Source organism: Oncorhynchus nerka, linkage group LG18, assembly GCF_034236695.1.
Source record: "Oncorhynchus nerka isolate Pitt River linkage group LG18, Oner_Uvic_2.0, whole genome shotgun sequence".
Classification (NCBI taxonomy): domain Eukaryota; kingdom Metazoa; phylum Chordata; class Actinopteri; order Salmoniformes; family Salmonidae; genus Oncorhynchus; species Oncorhynchus nerka.
Window position 1 is genome coordinate 27496950 of NC_088413.1, and position 21762 is coordinate 27518711.

A 21762-nucleotide genomic window follows, 5' to 3' on the forward strand; every position below is an offset into this window, starting at 1 on the left:
ATGGCTAGGAGCATTAGAATGAAGGGAGGAGAAGAACAGAGGGAAGACGGCTAGGTTGCATTCAAATGAAGGGAGAAGAAGAACAGAGAGAAGACGGCTAGGAGCATTAGAATGAAGGGAGGAGAAGAACAGAGGGAAGACGGCTAGGAGCATTAGAATGAAGGGAGGAGAAGAACAGGGGGAAGACGGCTAGGAGGATTAGAATGAAGGGAGGAGAGCAACAGAGGGAAGACTGCTAGGAGCATTAGAATGAAGGGAAGAGAAGAACAGAGGGAAGATGGCTAGGAGCATTACAATGAAGGGAGGAGAAGGAGAACAGAGGGAAGATGGCTAGGAGCATTAGAATGAAGGGAGGGGAGGAGAAGAACAGAGGGAAGACTGCTAGAAGCATTAGAATGAAGGGAGGAGAAGAACATAGGGAAGACTGCTAGGAGCATTAGAATGAAGGGAGGAGAAGAACAGAGGGAAGACTGCTAGGAGCATTAGAATGAAGGGAGAAGAAGAACAGAGGGAAGACGGCTAGGAGCATTAGAATGAAGGGAGGAGAAGAACAGAGGGAAGACGGCTAGGTTGCATTCAAATGAAGGGAGAAGAAGAACAGAGAGAAGACGGCTAGGAGCATTAGAATGAAGGGAGGAGAAGAACAGAGGGAAGACGGCTAGGAGCATTAGAATGAAGGGAGGAGAAGAACAGGGGGAAGACGGCTAGGAGGATTAGAATGAAGGGAGGAGAGCAACAGAGGGAAGACTGCTAGGAGCATTAGAATGAAGGGAGGAGAAGAACAGAGGGAAGATGGCTAGGAGCATTACAATGAAGGGAGGAGAAGGAGAACAGAGGGAAGATGGCTAGGAGCATTAGAATGAAGGGAGGGGAGGAGAAGAACAGAGGGAAGACTGCTAGAAGCATTAGAATGAAGGGAGGAGAAGAACATAGGGAAGACTGCTAGGAGCATTAGAATGAAGGGAGGAGAAGAACAGAGGGAAGACTGCTAGGAGCATTAGAATGAAGGGAGAAGAAGAACAGAGGGAAGACGGCTAGGAGCATTAGAATGAAGGGAGGAGAAGAACAGAGGGAAGACTGCTAGGAGCATTAGAATGAAGGGAGAAGAAGAACAGAGGGAAGATGGCTAGGAGCATTAGAATGAAGGGAGGAGAAGAACAGAGGGAAGAGGCTAGGTTGCATTCAAATGAAGGGAGAAGAAGAACAGAGCTCTTATCCAGAGCAACAGAGAAGACGGCTAGGAGCATTAGAATGAAGGGAGGAGAAGAACAGAGGGAAGACGGCTAGGAGCATTAGAATGAAGGGAGGAGAAGAACAGGGGGAAGACGGCTAGGAGGATTAGAATGAAGGGAGGAGAGCAACAGAGGGAAGACTGCTAGGAGCATTAGAATGAAGGGAAGAGAAGAACAGAGGGAAGATGGCTAGGAGCATTACAATGAAGGGAGGAGAAGGAGAACAGAGGGAAGATGGCTAGGAGCATTAGAATGAAGGGAGGGGAGGAGAAGAACAGAGGGAAGACTGCTAGAAGCATTAGAATGAAGGGAGGAGAAGAACATAGGGAAGACTGCTAGGAGCATTAGAATGAAGGGAGGAGAAGAACAGAGGGAAGACTGCTAGGAGCATTAGAATGAAGGGAGAAGAAGAACAGAGGGAAGACGGCTAGGAGCATTAGAATGAAGGGAGGAGAAGAACAGAGGAAGACGGCTAGGTTGCATTCAAATGAAGGAGAAGAAGAACAGAGAGAAGACGGCTAGGAGCATTAGAATGAAGGGAGGAGAAGAACAGAGGGAAGACGGCTAGGAGCATTAGAATGAAGGGAGGAGAAGAACAGGGGAAGACGGCTAGGAGGATTAGAATGAAGGGAGGAGAGCAACAGAGGGAAGACTGCTAGGAGCATTAGAATGAAGGGAGGAGAAGAACAGAGGGAAGATGGCTAGGAGCATTACAATGAAGGGAGGAGAAGGAGAACAGAGGGAAGATGGCTAGGAGCATTAGAATGAAGGGAGGGGAGGAGAAGAACAGAGGGAAGACTGCTAGAAGCATTAGAATGAAGGGAGGAGAAGAACATAGGGAAGACTGCTAGGAGCATTAGAATGAAGGGAGGAGAAGAACAGAGGGAAGACTGCTAGGAGCATTAGAATGAAGGGAGAAGAAGAACAGAGGGAAGACGGCTAGGAGCATTAGAATGAAGGGAGGAGAAGAACGGGGAAGACGGCTAGGAGCATTAGAATGAAGGGAGGAGATGAACAGGGGGAAGATTGCTAGGAGCATTAGAATGAAGGGAGGAGAAGAACAGAGGGAAGATTGCTAGGAGCATTAGAATGAAGGGAGGAGAGGGAGAACATTTACATTTACATTTAAGTCATTTAGCAGACGCTCTTATCCAGAGCAACAGAGGGAAGACTGCTAGGAGCATTAGAATGAAGGGAGGAGAAGAACAGAGGGAAGACGGCTAGGAGCATTAGAATGAAGGGAGAAGAAGGAGAACAGAGGGAAGATGGCTAGGAGCATTAGAATGAAGGGAGGAGAGGAACAGAGGGAAGACTGCTAGGAGCATTAGAATGAAGGGAGGAGAAGAACAGAGGGCAGATGGCTAGGAGCATTAGAATGAAGGACTGAGAAGAACAGAGGGAAGACGGCTAGGAGCATTAGAATGAAGGACTGAGAAGAACAGAGGGAAGACTGCTAGGAGCATTAGAATGAAGGACTGAGAAGAACAGAGGGAAGACGGCTAGGAGCATTAGAATGAAGGGAGGAGAATAACAGGGGGAAGACGGCTAGGAGCATTAGAATGAAGGGAGGAGAAGAACAGGGGGAAGACTGCTAGGAGCATTAGAATGAAGGGAGGAGAAGAACAGAGGGAAGACTGCTAGGAGCATTAGAATGAAGGGAGGAGAGGAACAGAGGGAAGACTGCTAGGAGCATTAGAATGAAGGGAGGAGAAGAACAGAGGGAAGACAGCTAGAAGCATTAGAATGAAGGGAGGAGAAGAACAGAGGAAAGACTGCTAGGAGCATTAGAATGAAGGGAGGAGAGGAACAGAGGGAAGACTGCTAGGAGCATCAGAATGAAGGGAGGAGAAGAACAGAGGGAAGGCGGCTAGGAGCATTAGAATGAAGGGAGGAGAACAGAAGGAAGGTGGCTAGGAGCATTAGAATGAAGGGAGGAGAAGGAGAACAGAGGAAGATTAGTTAGCATCTGTGCGCCTCCTCTCTTCCCATGCTGCTTATTCAACACACACACAGAAACACAGTATGACCCAAGCTACATACGGTTGGTAAACCTTGGCATTATAGGATATAGAAGCCAAGATGTGTGCTGGGTCAGAGCTTATAGGCAATTCAGGATGCATTATCTTAGTTATTGCTAATGCGTCCGGCCTTGGATCATGTGGGAAGTCGAGCACAAGAGGATGTAGCCCATTTAGAAGCTATCCAGAGGTGCTGTAAATACCACTACCTTACCTTAGACACCTCGTTCACTGAGACTCATACCAGTCACTACAAGTCTGACACAACTTTTACCTTACATAGTGCACTACTTGAACAGTGCTTAGGGGAATAGTGTCGTACCAGGTGTAGCGTCAGACTGCAGTCTAGTTGGGTGGTGAGTACTACACTGTCTTCTAACGATCAGTCTGAGACTCCGGTATACATGTGGAGGTGTATTGAGTTGTCACTGTACTCACAGCAGCACTCTTCCCTGGGAAGCTGAAGAAGGAGTCAGGTCCGTTCCGGTGGGCCATGCTCCTCAGGACAGACAGCAGCTTCACCGCATGGGGAGGCTGGAGGGAAGAACATGCACAAGATGAGAGGCCACAGACTTTGATGAGGGTGCACCGCACCCTTTAATGTAAAGCCACAGTGCAGTCGGGAGAGTATTCAGACACCTTCCCTGTTCCCACATTTTGTTACGTTACAGCCTTATTCGAAAATTGATGAAATACAAAAAATCCCATAATACCCCATAATGACAAAGCAAAAACAGGTTTTTATACATTTTTGCAAATGTATTACAAATACAAATCTTATTTACATAAGTATTCAGACCCTTCACTATGAGACTAATTTGGGCTCCGGTGCATCCGGTTTCCGTTGATCATCCTTGAGATGTTTCTACAACTCGTTTGGATTCCACCGGTTGTAAAAATCAATTGATTGGGCATGATTTGGAAAGGCACACACCTGTCTACATAAGGTCTCACAGCTGACAGTACATGTCAGAGCAAAAACCAAGCCATGAAGTGGATGGAATTGTCTGTAGAGCTCCGAGACAGGATTGTGTCAAAGCACAGATCTGGGGAAGGGTACCAAAAAAATGTCTGCAGCATTGAAGGTCCCCAAGAACACAGTAGCCTCCATAATTCTCAAATGGAAGAAGTTTTGAACCACTAAGACTCTTCCTAGAGCTGGCCGCCCGGCCAAACTGAGAAATCGGGGGAGAAGGGCCTTGGTTAGGGAGGTGAACAAGAACCCCGATGGTCACTCTGACAGAGCTCTAGAGTTCCTCTGTGGAGATGGGAGAACCTTCCAGAAGGACAACCATCTCTTCCACACTCCACCAATCAGCCCTTTATGGTAGAGTGGCCAGACGGAAACCACTCCTCACTTAAAAGGCACGACAGCCCGCTTTGAGTTTGAAAAAAAGGCACCTAAATGACTGACCCTGAGAAACAAGATTTTTTGGTCTGATGAAACCGAAATTGAACTCTTTGGCCTGAATGCCAAGTGCCACGTCTTGAGGAAACCTGGCACCATCCCGAAGTTGAAGCATGGTGGTGGCAGCATCATGCTGTGGGGACGTTTTTCAGTGGCAGGGACTGGGAGACTAGTCAGGATCGAGGGATAGATGAACGGAGCAGAGAGATCCTTGACGAAAACCTGCTACAAACGGTTCAGGACCTCAGACACACAGCCAAGACAACGCAGGAATGGCTTCGGGACAAGTCTGAATGTCCTTGAGTGGCCCAGCCAGAGTCCGGACGTGAACCTGATCGATCTCTGGAGAGACCTGAAAATAGCTGTGGAGCGACGCTGCATCCAACCTGACAGAGCTTGAGAGGATCTACAGAGAAGAATGGGAGAACCTCCCCAAAGACAGGTGTGCCAAGCTTGTAGCGTCAAACCCATGAAGACTCGAGGCTGTAATCGCTGCCATAGGTGATTCAACAAAGTACTGAGTGAAGGATCTGAATACTTATGCATATGTGATTCTTTTTCATACATTTTCTAAAATGTCTAAAAAACGATTTTTGCTTTGCCATTAAGGGATATTGTGTGTAGATTGAGGAGGAAAAAAACAATTGAAACAATTTTGAAATAAGGCGGCAACGTAACAAAATGTGGAAAAAGGCAAGGCGGTCTGAATACTTCCTGAACGCACAGTACATGTTCAGGTTCACAGGCAGGTAAGCAAGCAAAACAAACAACACACCAACATCTCCACAACTACAGAGTCCAGGTCTATTTTCTGCTTTTCTATATTGACCTCTACTAACCAAGTCAACATCTTGTTGAGAACTCGCTAGAGACATTATACTGAGGATGCAGTAGTTCTGTTGATCTACTTTACATTCCCATTGATGCTGCAAGGTCACCCGCTTCAGATCAGAGCCCACGGAACTGTGATCAACGTTGATAAACTTCCATAATATATTGATGAGCTTTTCTTCCGACCAAGGCCTCTGTCAGTTTAATTTCTGTGGAGGCGGCAGTCAGCATATCACACTGTGTGTCACTCTGTTCAAATCCTGTGAGGGAGAGACTCCTGATAAACTCATCATCTCTTGCCAACCCCCTCACATAATATTTCACAGAGCTAGCAGAGTGTCTGTGTGTGTGTGTGTGTGTGTGTGTGTGTGTGTGTGTGTGTGTGTGTGTGTGTGTGGACTGAAATGGAGAAGCACAAAAGCAGATTGTCAACGAAATGGGGGCAATCTGATTTCACACTGATCAATGGGCCTCCCCTCTCTCAATGGTGCAGGGACTGTGCATAATTCATGGTAAAACCTACTAGATCTGCTGTTTGTACACAAGGGCTACTGTACTGTACTGACTCCACCCTGCTAGGCAAGACTGTCCAGGCTGACTTCCCACTGTACTGCCTCCACCCTGCTAGGCAAGACTGTCCAGGCTGACTTCCCACTGTACTGCCTCCACCCTGCTAGGCAAGACTGTCCAGGCTGTCTTCCACTGTTACTGTACTGCCTCCACCCTGCTAGGCAAGACTGTCCAGGCTGTCTTCCACTGTTACTGTACTGACTCCACCCTGCTAGGCAAGACTGTCCAGGCTGTCTTCCACTGTCACTGTACTGCCTCCACCCTGCTATGCAAGACTGTCCAGGCTGTCTTCCCACTGTACTGCCTCCACCCTGTTAGGCAAGACTGTTCAGACTGTCTTCCCACTGTACTGCCTCCACCCTGCTAGGCAAGACTGTCCAGGCTGTCTTCCACTGTTACTGTACTGCCTCCACCCTGCTAGGCAAGACTGTCCAGGCTGTCTTCCACTGTTACTGTACTGCCTCCACCCTGCTAGGCAAGACTGTCCAGGCTGTCTTCCACTGTTACTGTACTGCCTCCACCCTGCTAGGCAAGACTGTCCAGGCTGTCTTCCCACTGTACTGACTCCACCCTGCTAGGCAAGACTGTCCAGGCTGTCTTCCCACTGTACTGACTCCACCCTGCTAGGCAAGACTGTCCAGGCTGTCTTCCACTGTACTGTACTGACTCCACCCTGCCAGGCAAGACTGTCCAGGCTGTCTTGGTGGAAAACTACAAAACCCAGGTTGGAAAACAAATTCTTCTTCAACTTTATAATCACTAATGTATCTTAAGTATAGATACTATTTTTAACTAATGATAGTACTATCCTATTGATGTTCACTGTTAAATGTGTGTGATTTAATTCCAAACACTGATCTAAGATCAGTTTACCCTCTCCCTAAATCGTAACATTACCCAGTAGAAGGTAGAATGATAAAACTGCCTTCATAAATCAGAGCTGAGGCAACTTCCTCCTCACGTTATTACACATGAACAATGCAGTAATGTTTTTTGGATTATCCCAATAGACAGCGATGGTGTGTCTGCACGACACAGTGTGATGTATGGTACCAGAGCACAGAGAGGCTAAAAGGACGTGTACAGGCCACCAGTTGAAGTGTTGCTAGCACATTCCCCATGCTCTCTACAAGACAAATATGACAGGGCGGTACGGTATGAAGGTTAGACTAGTTGTGTTACCCATTGGCCTTTCTCTCCTTGCAGTTTGCTGAAGAACAACTTCAGCTCCTTGACTGTGATGCTGTAGCTGGCCAGCACCCCTAACATGTCCACCATCAGGTCTGGAAGAGGGAAGGGACACACACAGGTTAAACATGACATATGTGAACAGGGGAAACTGACAAGTTATCACACCCTAACAATGGACTTGAACAGAGTCCAAGTGAAAAGCAAAACACATACAGAGTGATGTTCCAGAACCTCTATAACCAGAGTAACATCGTTGTGTGACCTCTTGTTACTTGGCTCATAAAACATTTTATGGATTGATTACAAATAGACCAAAAACACTTCACACTAAAGAGGACATTGAAAAAGACTTAAATCAGATATTCAGCACTTAAAATACTATGCAAACCAAATCACCTTTTATTTGTTGAGTACACATATTTTCATGTTATCGCAAATGTGGAGAAATGCTATGCCATTCCCCATCAATGTGTTTTTTGATTGTTTTATTTCACCTTTATTTAACCAGGTAGGGCAGTTGAGAACAAGTTCTCATTTACAACTGTGACCTGGCCAAGATAAAGCAAAGCAGTGCGACACAAACAACACAGAGTTACACATGGAATAAACAAGCGTACAGTCAATAACACAATAGAAATAAAAAATAAAGTCTACATACTGTGTGCAAATGGCATAAGGAGGTAAGGCAATAAATAGGCATTAGTAGCGAAGTAATTACAATTTAGCAAATTAACACTGGAGTGAAAGACGTGCAAGTAGAAATACTGGTATGCAAAAGAGCATAAAAGTAAATAAAAACAATATGGGAATGAGGTAGGTAGATTGGATGGGCTATTTACAGATGGGCTGTGTACAGCAGCAGCGATCGGTAAGCTGCTCAGATAGTTGATGTTTAAAGTTAGTGAGGGAAATATCATCTCCAGCTACAGCAAATTTTGCAATTCGTTCTAGTCATTGGCAGCAGAGAACTGGAAAGAAAGGTGGCCAAAAGAGGTGTTGGCTTTGGGGATTACCAGTGAGATACCTGCTCGAGCGCGTGCTACAGGTGGGTGTTGTTATCGAGACCAGTGAGCTGAGATAAGGCGGAGCTTTACCTAGCAAAGACTTATAGATGACCTGGAGACAGTGGGTCTGGTGACGAATATGTAGCGAGGGCCAGGCGATGAGAGCATACAGGTCGCAGTGGTGGGTGGTATATGGGGCTTTGGTGACAAAACGGATGCCACTGTGAAAGACTGGATCCAGATTGCTGAGTAGAGTGTTGGAGGCTATTTTATAAATGACATCGCCGAAGTCGAGGATTGGTAGGATAGTCAGTTTTACTAGGGTATGTTTGGCGATGTGAGTGAAGGAGGCTTTGTAGCGAAATAGAAAGCCGATTCTAGATTTAATTTTGGATTGGAGGTGTTTAAGATGAGTCTGGAAGGAGAGTTTACAGTCTAACCAGACACCTAGGTATTTGGAGTTGTCCACATATTCTAGGTCAGAACCGTCCAGAGTAGTGAATCTAATTGGGCGGGCGGGTGCGGGCAGTGAACGGTTGAAAAGCATGCATTTCGTTTTACTAGCATTTAAGAGCAGTTGGAGGCCACGGAAGGAGTGTTGTATGGCATTGCTGCTCATTTGGAGGTTTGTTAACACAGTGTCCAAAGAAGGGACAGATGTATACAGAATGGTGTCGTCTGCGTAGAGACGTATCAGGGAATCACCAGCAGCAAGAGCGACATCGTTGAAAAATACAGAGAAAAGAGTTGGCCCAAGAATTGAACCCTGTGGTACCCCCATAGAGACTGCCAGAGGTCCGGACAACAGGCCCTCCGATTTGACACACTGAACTCTATCTGAGAAGTAGTTGGTGAACCAGGCGAGGCAGTCATTTGAGAAACCAAGGCTATTGAGTCTGCCGATAAGAATACGGTGATTGACAGTCGAAAGCCTTGGCCAGGTCGAGGAAGACGGCTGCACAGTACAATCTTTTATCGATGGCGGTTATGATATCGTTTAGTACCTTGAGCGTGGCTGAGGTGCACCCGTGACCAGCTCAGAAACCAGATTGCACAGCGGAGAAGGTACGGTGGGATTCGAAATGGTCAGTGATCTGTTTATTAACTTGGCTTTCGAAGACTTTAGAAAGGCAGGGCAGGATGGATATAGGTCTATATCGGTTTGGATCTAGGGTGTCTCCCCCTTTGAAGAGGGGGATGAACGCGGCAGCTATCCAATCATTAAGGATCTCGGACGATACGAAAGAGATTGAACAGACTGGTAATAGGGGTTGCAACAATGGAGGTGGATCATTTTAGAAAGAGAGGGTCCAGATCGTCTAGCCCAGCTGATTTGTACGGGTCCAGGTTTTGCAGCTCTTTCAGAACATCTGCTAACTGGATTTGGGTGAAGGAGAAGCTGGGGAGTCTTGGGCAAGTAGCTGCGGGGGGTGTAGAGCTGTTGGCCGGGGTTGGGGTCGCCAGGAGGAAAGCATGGCCAGCCGTAGAGAAATGCTTGTTGAAATTCTCGATTATCGTGGATTTATCGTGGTGACAGTGTTACCTAGCCTCAGTGCAGTGGGCAGCTGGGAGGTGCTGCTCTTATTCTCCATGGACTTTACATTGTCCCAAAACTTTTTGGAGTTAGAGCTACAGGATGCAAATTTCTGTTTGAAAAAGCTAGCCTTTGCTTTCCTGACTGATAGTGTGTATTGGTTCCTGGCTTCCCTGAAAATGTGCATATCGTGGGGACTATTCGATGCTATTGCAGTCCGCCACAGGATGTTTTTGTGCTGGTCGAGGGCAGTCAGGTCTGGAGTGAACCAAGGGCTAAACCTGTTCTTAGTTCTACATTTTTTGAAAGGGGCATGCTTATTTAAGATGAGGAAATTACTTTTAAAGAACGACAAGGCATCCTCGGATGACGGGATGAGGTTAATATCCTTCCAGGATACCCGGGCCAGGTCGATTAGAAAGGCCTGCTCGCGGAAGTGTTTTAGTGAGCGTTTGACAGTGATGACGGGTGGTCGTTTGACCACGGACCCATAGCGGATGCAGTCAATGAGGCAGTAATCGCTGAGATCCTGATTGAAAACAGTAGAGGTGCATTTGGAGGGCAAGTTGGTCAGGATAATATCTATGAGGGTGCCCATGTTTACAGGTTTAGGTTTGTACCTGGTGGGTTCCTTGATAATTTGTGTGAGATTGAGGGCATCTAGCTTAGAATGTGGGACTGCCGGGGTGTTAAGCATATCCCAGTTTAGGTCACCTAACAGAATGAACTCTGAAGATAGATGGGGAGCAATCAATTCACATATGGTGTCCAGGGCACAGCTGGGAGTTTGAGGGTCTATAACAGGGGGCAACAGTGAGAGACTTATTTCTGGAGAGAATATTTTTTTAAATTAGAAGCTCAAACTGTTTGGGCATAGACCTGGAAAGTATGACAGAACTTTGCAAGCTATCTCCGCAGTAGATTGCAACTCCTCCCCCTTTGGCAGTTCTAGCTTGACAGAAAATGTGACAGTTGGGGATGGAAATCTCAGAATTTTTGGTGACCTTCCTAAGCCAGGATTCAGACATGGCAAGGACATCAGGGTTGGCAGAGTGTGCTAAAGCAGTGAGTAAACTAAACGTAGGGAGGAGGCTTCTGATGTTAACATGCATGAAACCAAGGCTTTTTCAATTACAGAAGTCAACAAATGAGAGTGCCTGAGGACACGCAGGGCCTGGGTTGACCTCCACTTCACCCGAGGAACAGAGTAGTAGGATGAGGGTACGGCTAAAGACTATCAAAATAAGTCGTCTAGTGCGTTGTGGACAGAGAATAAAAGGAGCAGATTTCTGGGCATGGTAGAATAGATTCAGGGTATAATGTACAGACAGGGGTATGGTGGGGTGCGGGTACAGTGGAGGTAAACCCAGGCACTGAGTGATGATAAGAGAGGTTGCATCTCTGGATGCACTAATTATGCTGGGTGAGGTCACCGCATGTGTGGGAGGTGGGACAAAGGAGGTATCTGAGGCATGTTGAGTGGGACTAGGTGCTCCGCAGTAAACTAAAACAATGATAACTATCCTAAACAACAATATACAAGGCATATTGACATTTGAGAAAGACATAAAGCGAGGCATAAAGCAATCAAAAGGTGTTGATTGGGAGATCTAGCTAAGACAACGGGTAAGACAACAGCTAATCCGCTAAGACAACAACAACAGGTAAAATGGCGATGAATGGGCAGAGAGGGTCAGTTAACTACACACAGGGCCTGAGTTCGAGGCTGGGGCCAACAGATGAACAAAACATAAACAAAATGGAGTACAGTGATTAATGAACAGTCCAGCAGGCATCAGCTATGTAGCCAAGTGATCATAGAGTCCAGTGAACAGCAATAGATGGAGCAGGGAAGCCGCTGGGTAGTCGTTACTACCTAGCATGCGGGAGACACAGCGTTTAAAGTTAGCAGGCCGGGGCCAGTAGAAGCGCCTGCTCAGACGTCCGGTAAAGGCCGGTTGAGGGCACAGCAGATGGAGTTACGTCGGCAGACCAGTCATGGTGGAACGGCGGGGCTCCTTATCGACGAAGGGTCCAGGCCAGTTTTGCGAAAGAGGTAATGTAGTTGTAGTGATTTTGTTTGCTAGCCGGGAGATGCGCCTGGCTCGCGGTTAACTGGTGCTAGCTTCCGGACAGGGGCGTTAGCCACTATAGCCACTCGGTAGCAGCGATGATCCGATGCAAAGGTCGGGGGGGGGTAGAACATCTCTTCTCTGTTCACTGAGATGAAAATGGTCCTCCATGGCATTAGCCAGTAATGTGTATTGATTGGCTGTACACTCCCCCTGGCATTCAGCCTATAATAAGACACATTACTGGCTAATGCCATGGAGGACCATTTTCATCTCAGTGAACAGAGAGATGTTTTATAGCCTCCCAGAGCGACCTGGGGCATCAGAGGACTGACACACACCAGCCATGGAAGGAGAGGGAGAGAGGCCGTCTGATTTAACAGCCTAATGCCCGTTTCACACTACTGAGCCAAGCCGAGTAAAAACATATTGCAATGCCCTGGTTACACCATAATTGCCGGAGACGTGCTGAAAGGACGACGTGAAAAGAAAATATCAGAGTAAGTGCAGTCGGTTCGGGTTGGCACATTAGTGTAAAAAGAGTTTCTGTCGGTCTGGCCTGAACTACATGTTCATGTTGACTGGGTTTGTCTGTCTGTCTATCTGTCTGGCCTGGACTGCATGTCCATGTTCCCTGGGTTTGTCTGTCTGTTTGAACTACATGTTCATGTTGACTGGGTTTGTCTGTCTGGCCTGACCTGCATGTTCATGTTCCCTGGGTTTGTCTGTCCGTCTGTCTGTCTGGTCTGCATGTTCATGTTCCCTGGATTTGTCTGTCCGTCTGTCTGTCTGGTCTGCATGTTCATGTTCCCTGGGTTTGTCTGTCTGTCTGGCCTGGACTGCATGTCCATGTTCCCTATGTTTGTCTGTCCGTCTGTCTGTCTGGCCTGGATTGCATGTTCGTGTTCCCTGGGTTGGTCTGTCTGGCCTGGACTGCATGTCCATGTTCCCTGGATTTGTCTGTCCGTCTGTCTGTCTGGTCTGCATGTTCATGTTCCCTGGGTTTGTCTGTCTGTCTGGCCTGCATGTCCATGTTCCCTATGTTTGTCTGTCCGTCTGTCTGTCTGGCCTGGATTGCATGTTCGTGTTCCCTGGGTTGGTCTGTCTGGCCTGGACTGCATGTTCCTTGGCTTTGTCTGTCTGTCTGGTCTGCATGTTCATGTTCCCTGGGTTGGTCTGTCTGGCCTGGACTGCATGTTAATGTTCCCTGGGTTTGTCTGTCTGGCCTGGGATGCATGTTAATGTTCCCTGGGTTTGTCTGTCTGGCCTGGAATGCATGTTAATGTTCCCTGGGTTTGTCTGTCCTTCTGTCTGGCCTGGACTGCATGTTAATGTTCCCTGGGTTTGTCTGTCTGTCTGGCCTGGACTGCATGTTAATGTTCCCTGGGTTTGTCTGTCTGCCTGGCCTGGACTGCATGTTAATGTTCCCTGGGTTTGTCTGTCTGGCCTGGACTGCATGTTAATGTTCCCTGGGTTTGTCTGTCCGTCTGTCTGGCCTGCATGTTAATGTTCCCTGGGTTTGTCTGTCTGTCTGGCCTGGACTGCATGTTAATATTCCCTGGGTTTGTCTGTCTGTCTGGCCTGGACTGCATGTTAATGTTCCCTGGGTTTGTCGGTCTGTCTGGCCTGGACTGCATGTCCATGTTCCCTGGGTTTGTCTGTCTGGCCTGGACTGCATGTCCATGTTCCCTGGGTTTGTCTGTCTGGCCTGGAATGCATGTCCATGTTCCCTGGGTTTGTCTGTCCGTCTGTCTGTCTGGACTGCATGTTAATGTTCCCTGGGTTTGTCTGTCTGTCTGGCCTGGACTGCATGTTAATGTTCCCTGGGTTTGTCTGTCTGTCTGGCCTGGACTGCATGTTAATGTTCCCTGGGTTTGTCTGTCTGTCTGGCCTGGACTGCATGTTAATGTTCCCTGGGTTTGTCTGTCTGTCTGGCCTGGACTGCATGTTAATGTTCCCTGGGTTTGTCTGTCTGTCTGGCCTGGACTACATGTTAATGTTCCCTGGGTTTGTCGGTCTGTCTGGCCTGGACTACATGTTAATGTTCCCTGGGTTTGTCTGTCTGTCTGGCCTGGACTACATGTTAATGTTCCCTGGGCTAATGGTTTCATTATGCTAAGGCTGATTATCCTGCTCTGCCAGGCCAGTGGTCAATCATTGAGCTTTAGAAGAGTTATTTTGGCCTCATTAGTAACTGGGTGAGAGTCTGGTGAGTGATTGAGGCTGGTGATTGTGTCTACTGACTGGTGTGGGAGTCACTTCTCTGACTGGGCAGTGGGGTAGCGCGAGGCTGAGTAGTGGTGTCAGGTCTGCACACACACTCCTAATCTAATGATGACGATGATGCGTGTGTCTTTTGGTCTGTCTGTCCGTCCGTCCATGGGTGTCCGCACTTCCTCAGTGCTTCAGTTGCTGCAGGACAAAGTAGTCTCTTTTCAGACACACACAGAATAGTGCCGTTAGCTGGCTAGGCTTGATGAGGGAAGGTGAGGAGCATTAGACAGCGCTATCTCACTTCCTCATTCTAAGGGTGATACCTGTACAGTAGGTAATCATTCGGACTGAGGCAGTGGTCATTACTTTGGATTTAAAAAGGTAGAAAAACACAGGATTTGGAGAACCACTGGACAGTGATTATGACTGAGACAATCATCCACACTCCAGGGGAACTAGACAGCCCTGTAGGTAGGTGTCAAAATGCTAAATACTGTACTGAGGACTGGGGTGACCTCATTACTTTGGAGTGAAATGACTTTGGCCTCTGGTGTTACTGTGGCAGTACCTGCGATCATGCTGTCAGTGTGGGCCACGCGGTCCAGGACCAGGTTGATGAGGGCCGTGTCGGTGCAGGCCTGCAGGTTCCTCACGCTCTTCTTCAGGATAGCCGTGAAGATGCTCCACACCTCCGCCTGGCACGTGGGCTCACACTGGGAACCAGACATAATAATAATAATAATGGATCCGATTTAGAAAGAGATTTGCCAGATGCTCAAAGCGCTTTTCGATCCTCCACCGCTAACATGTACCCATAGAAATAGGCCTACAATTACTAGAACAGGGATCCCCATTCAAGTCAATGAGACCACGATGGGTGGGCTGGCAGAAAATCTATTTCTCTCTGTGTATTTCTGTGTGTGTACAGCAACAACTCATCCACCATAGATTATATTATACATATTGTTCCATTTCATTTTGTGTGTGTAGCACCCACCTTGTCCAGCAGCTCCACCATGCACACAATACTGTCCTTCTCCTGGATAATGAAGTTCATCTCCAGGTCAAACTGGCCCCCCACCAACTAGAGAGAGAGAGAGCGAGAGATGAGGGTAAGATGGAGAGAAAGAGAATTAGAGGGAGAGAATGAGAGAGCGAGAGAAAGTGAGAAAGAATGAGATAGAGGGAGAGAGAGAGAGAGGATTCATCAACCTACGCAATTCAAAAGCACAGAGTCAAACATCTCCAATGCAATTGGATTAGCATATGCCACTGAGCTTTTCCCCTCACACCTATTTATGTCCTTTTTTTAGGACATAAAACCCCTGGCACAGGTTCCTGGGCCACATCAACTGCAAAACCAAATCCCTGGACCAAGCCGGACGGTGTTTTTCTAAACAGCTGCTCCTCTGTGGATCAGGCCTGCTGGACAACTAGATTAGAGGAATGTTGTCTCAGATGTGTACAAGGATGTGAACAATGGAGCAGGCTGGGCGTCAATACAGAAAGATGCTCCACTCCTCTCTGCCCTATTTCACCTCAATGCTGTCATATTCTGTAAAGACAAGTGAACAAGGGCACAGCGAAGGGTAGTTATTCCTCCCTGAAATGAAACACATCCCGGATGATAAAACCCTGCCTGGTCCTGAGCAGAGTATGTGAGCGGAGTTGAGAGCTGGGAAATCCCACTCATGGAGACTGCTCTGGCACTCCACGTCCTTTCCAACCGCTCCACAAACAAAAAACTGCTGCTTGAAAATCACTCCATTCATAAAAATCACTTAATTTACCCCTCTTTCTCCCCAATTTCGTGATATCCAATTGCTGCAACTCCCCTACAGACTCGGGGGAGGCGAAGGTCGATAGCCATGCATCCTCTGAAACACGACCCTGGCCAAGCCGCACTGCTTCTTGACACACCCGGAAGCCAGCCGCACCAATGTGTTGGAGGAACTGCGACCGGAGACAGCTTGCAGGTGCCCGGCCCCCCACAAGGAGTCGCTAGAGCGCGATGGGACCAGGAAATCCCAGCCTGCTAAACCCTCTCCTAACCCAGATGATGCTGGGCCAATCGTGCGCCGCCTCATGGGTCTCCCAGTCACGGTCGGCTGTGACACAGCCTGGGATCGAACCCGGGTCTGTAGTGGCAACTTAAACACTACAATGCAGTGCCTTAGACCGCAGCACCACTCGGGAGGCATTTCAAATCACAACTTAACCAACACACATCTATTTTTGTGACTACCTGGCACTACCGTATGGTTTTGAAGTATTGAAACCAAACCATTTCATTTGAATGAAAATAATTGAAATAAACAAGAAAAGGGTAAGAAAGCCTGTAAATAGCGCTCATCATTTCAAATAGGCTACATGTCGTATTAAACAGCATATAAACGTCATAAATAGGTCAGGAGCCAGACAGGTAGTTTAAGAAAAGAACAAAAATGAATTATTTAGGTTATTTCTATTATTTCAAGGCTATAGCCTACAAAGCAATACATTTTGAAGCATTTGCAAGTACGACACACTAGCCTGGCAGGGACATTAAGCTCTCATTATTTAAACAACATGTTGTATTCAATCATTATAGTCTGTACATTTCACATATAGGCTGTGACTTACTGAAAATTAAACACAAATTAAAAGAAACATGCCTTTAATTCATTTTTAGAAACACGAGTTTGGCCAGAGTCTGTGGCTTCAGGCTCATGCGTTGGTGCCTGGAGAGCAGGCCAGCAACAGAGAACACACTCTCCACGCTTGCAGAGCCACTGGGGATGCTAAAACACACTCCGAGCCACTCTCGTCAGGCTGGCAGGATGCATAATTGCTGTTGTTGCTCCTGCTGTTGTTGTTTTCTGTAGGTAGGTCTTAACGATTTTAGGTCAAATAACCCTATCAAAACAGAAAGCTCCTTGAAAGAGGTAATATGCCTGGCCTATTGGGCCATAATCAATGATAGTCTATTGTATAGATAACAGAACAAAACTTGAGAACTGATTTTTAGTTTGTAAATACTTTGCTACATTTAAAAAATATATATATATATTTCACCTTTATTTAACCAGGTAGGCTAGTTGAGAACAGGTTCTCATTTGCAACTGCGACCTGGCCTAGATAAAGCATAGCAGTGTGAACAGACAACACAGAGTTACACATGGAGTAAACAATTAACAAGTCAATAACACAGTAGAGAAAAAAAGGGGAGTCTATATACAATGTGTGCAAAAGGCATGAGGAGGTAGGTGAATAATTACAATTTTGCAGATTAACACTGGAGTGATAAATGATCAGATGATCATGTACAGGTAGAGATATTGGTGTGCAAAAGAGCAGAAAATAAAATAAATAAAAACTGTGGGGATGAGGTAGGTGAAAATGGGTGGGCTATTTACCAATAGACTATGTACAGCTGCAGCGATCGGTTAGCTGCTCAGATAGCCGATGTTTGAAGTTGGTGAGAGAGATAAAAGTCTCCAACTTCAGCGATTTTTGCAATTGTCTAGCTCCCCACCTCGTTCCTTCCTGTTAGTGTAGTAAGTAGCACGTAGTAAGTACACCATCTTTTTTTTCATCTTTGTAAGTCACCTTGATTTTTCACCTGTGTGTTTTATCAGATTCTTTATGAGAATATTTAGCGAACTCCATGAGAGTAGCTAAATCAAGGAGCAAAAGCAGCACACAAGTAGACTACAGATGCATGCTGGGCCGGGCATACCCTGAGCTCATGAAGTGAGCTCTACTGAAGCGGGCGAGAAGGCTGATGCTCCAGCTTTTGGGAAACTCGCTCTGCGCTCCAGTCAAATGGGGTACGATCCCCTCCTCCGCTCCTGACTCGCATACCCTGGCCCTGAGCGGTATACAGGCTGTAGTCGTCTTCTCTAGCCTCGGTCTGACCTCCATACTTCTCAAACACAATGCACCAGCAACACAACGGCAGAAGGGCTGGTTGGGTGAGAAGGTCATGGCAACAACTGGCGCTGGCAGACGTGACATCTTAGTCAGGATCACCCTACAGCTATGATAACAGAGACATCATACAGAACTGTCATCTAGGATGTGATAAACCTCAGACTCTAGCTAATACTGAATTCATTTTTTCCCCGTTCCAATTCTATTAGTAGCAGTAAATTGCTTTCAAAGGTTTAGGCCTATATAACGCATTGTTTTTGTTGTAAATCCAAGATTTGTAACGAGTACATTCAAAGAAAATAAATATATATATTTTATATATCGCTATTCCCTTAGATTGCTCCCTTAGGTGAGTTGTTTTGTCAGTTAAGTGTTTCATGTTTGAAACCTTGCTTTTACTTTACCTTTCATGCATATTATTCATTTCATCTAGGCGCTGCCAGTGTTTTGTGTTTCTCAGCTGGTGTTTATGCACACACACTACGTGCAAACATGTTTTGCCTCCAAAAACATTAATTTTATTATTTCCACGCCAGCAGGATGTCAATGAATTTATTATGCTACCTTTAGCATGGAGAAGGTTATCTACATGGAGGTTTGTGTGTGTGTGTGTGTGTGGTGTGTGTGAGAGACCTATAGCTAAGGAAGGAATAATGTTCATTGTGTCTGGAAATATATTATACAAGCTATACATGTCATGATTTGTCATTTATTTAATAGTGGCGATGACATTTTTATGATTGAACCCTGCCTAATAGAAAGTGAGAAGGAAAATAACAACGGCACATGTCAAAACTAATATTGTAAGATGGGGCGCGCGGTGTTGAAGCGACAAGAAGGGCCTGTCACTGGACAGAAAGCAAAGAGGGATAGCCACCATTTGCCACGAGACAGGCGGTGAGAAGACAATTTGATTGGGATGAAATTATATCCTCAAGCTGTGCTTGATGGGAACCTGTCCCATTAAAATGAGTCAAGCAGGATTAACAGAAGGGGGGGCTGAGGGGGAATCAGGGTAGCCCCCTGTCACCATGGACAACCAAGCCAGGAGATAAAACGAATGATAAACAGACGGTGCCACCCCGACAAAACACACGCTCACGTCATACGTCCGTGGATCCCACACTAACAAACACACACAAACCAAATACGGCATTTAGATACAGCTGCTGATCCAATCTATGACTCCTCAGAGGTGTGTGATTGTGGAGTGGTGGCAATGATGGTTAGGTGCCAAAACAAATCCTTGATTTAAATAAATAAATTAGATATATAAATATAAATACACATACATATATATATATATCTGTGTGTGTGTATATATATATATATATATATATATATATATATATATATATATATATATATATATATATATATAGATATATAGTGTGTGTGTGTGTATATATATATATATATATATATAAATAAATAAAGGCAAGCTATGTAAATGATTTGTTCATCAGAAAGTGATTGCTCCCTCTCTGGCCATTAGCCATTGGGCTCCCGAGTGGCGCAGCGGTCAGTGCTAGAGGCGTCACTAATGTCCCTGGTTCGAATCCAGGCTGTATCACAACCGGCCGTGATTGAGAGTTCCATATGGCGGTGCACAATTGGCCCAGCGTCATCCGGAGTAGGCAGTCATTGTAAAATAAGAATTTGTTCTTAACCGACTTGCCTAGTTAAATAAAGGTTAAATAAAATAAAGTGAAAAATAATAAATTAAATAAAAGCAGTGACATTCTTTCCCTCTTCCCTTCTTTCCTCCTGTTGCAGTAGCTGATAAATTATACAGTCATTTGCATTTTGGGGGGCCCCCCACCCAGTCGGGATTGTGTTAATGGATGTTTTCTACAGCACTCGCCACAGTAACAGGTGATTTACGAGCCTGACACTCTGGGCGAGTCAGACATCCATCAGAGTCAGGTGACAGGGGAGAGAGGATGGGAGAGGGGAGTCACATGAGGGCGAGGCCACAGTGGTGGCAGCACTGGCCTAGAGGGAGGTCAGTGTGTGGGTACCAAAGAGCTGTTTTCACTCAGCCTGTGTGTGTGTGTGTGTGTGTGTGTGTGTGTGTGTGTGTGTGTGTGTGTGTGTGCGCATCACAGAGGGGTTTTTAAAAGGATGAAAACCCGAAGGCTGAGATGAGTGTCTGATGGTTGAGACCGTCACGAGTGCCAGTGCATCGACATTAAAAGCAGCCGTGTGTGTCTGTACCAGTTGAGTTGTTAATGACGTTGTAGTAAGGTTGATATTAAAGCTGAAATAGAGACAGTCAGAATGGAGTGATGGGACCCCAAAGAGGATGAATTTGGGTGAATAAGCAGGTCTAAGTACAAGAGAACGTACTAACCCAACCTCAGCTTTCTCAGGAATTTAGCCAGGGCTATCTGTATAGTACCATAGATATAATTTCTTAAAAAACAGGTCTGACAGCCAGAGATAGTAAAATATGTGTTTTAAACAGATAAGCTATTCATAAACCACATAATAGAAACTGGCTTCTGTGGGCAAGTACTACGATCACTGACCACAATTCCACTTCCTTACACTGAATACCACAGAAAAAGAAACGTCATTATTGGCACAAATTCAGTTTAATTAAGCAACAAGCCCCGAGGGGGTGTGGTATATGGCCAATATACCACGGCTAAGGTATGTTGGTCATATATCACAACCCTCCAAGGGGCCTTATTGCTATTATACACTGGTTAACTAGAGCAGTAAAAATAAATGTTTTATCATACCCATGGTATACGGTCTGATATACCACAGCTGTCAGCTAAATCAGCATTCAGGGCTTGAACCACCCAGTTTATAATTAATAGTATAACCCACTCGCCTAACTTTGAAGTTACGCAAATGATACCGTGCCCATTTTAGAACAAAAGTTCCCTGCATTTATAAGTATTTCCTAATTACCATTAATATCTCACTGGCCTTCATATTTGCCCTTCCAGATAAAGCCTTATCATCCCCCACCGCGACGGGAGAGAACTATCAGTAAAGAAAAAAATCTCAGCTATTTCTTTCTTATATTAGGACCTGCTTATACTTAGCAGGGTTTTAATAGGCTTAATTTATCATGTTTAATCGTCTTCTGGTGCCCGGAGTTTAATTGAGAAATGCCTACCTCATATCTCACTGCTGATATTTGAGATTAGAGCTTAGAATTATGGCAGTTTAGAATTCAAATGTGTTATAAATTAATCTATGGGATGTAGCTTTGATTTAGATCAAGCTCGAAGTACTTTGACATTATTTGGATGTATGGATTGGAAAGAAACACATGAAAATCGGAGCAAGCAGCCCACAGCAGAACAGTCACTGGAAATAATATTTTACAAACTGAGCCTGAAGCAATAGAAAACCTACTACAATACAGTCTGCTGCACTTCCTCCTGTGTACCTTGCAACTCATCGTTGGAGTAGGAGCACCGCTTGCCTAACATGTGGTGAGCCACACAAAGAGCTCAGCGAATCTATTACCGCAATCAATGATGTAATCACCCAGAGTCAGACTATTGGCCGCATCCCAAATGGTACCCTATTCCCCATTTGTTCAGAAGTAGTGTACTTTGAATAGGATGCCATTTGGGACACAAGCTATAACCTGCAGGAGGCAGGACCATGGGGGAGCTGCCCGCCACTTAGCAGTAAAACTCCACAAATATCACCTCCTTGCCTCCACTATGGAGGTCTGACTGAGCAGCGATGGCAGCATAGAAAGACAAAACAGGGAAGAATCAATGGTTGTGGGCACACTGAAAAGAGTC

General features: G+C 46.0%; 1 protein-coding gene across 1 annotated transcript in view; it reads right to left on the minus strand.

The window, feature by feature from the left end:
* The window catches only part of LOC115124987 (lipopolysaccharide-responsive and beige-like anchor protein), a 295611-nt gene that overhangs the window by 239840 nt on the left and 34009 nt on the right, over positions 1–21762 (minus strand). The window contains exons 2-5 of the mRNA XM_065003331.1: positions 15072–15158; positions 14643–14787; positions 7242–7342; positions 3689–3784 (exon numbers count right to left, since the gene is read on the minus strand). Coding sequence (XP_064859403.1) covers positions 3689–3784; positions 7242–7342; positions 14643–14787; positions 15072–15158 — 429 coding nt within the window. The remainder of the gene's footprint in view (positions 1–3688; positions 3785–7241; positions 7343–14642; positions 14788–15071; positions 15159–21762) is intronic.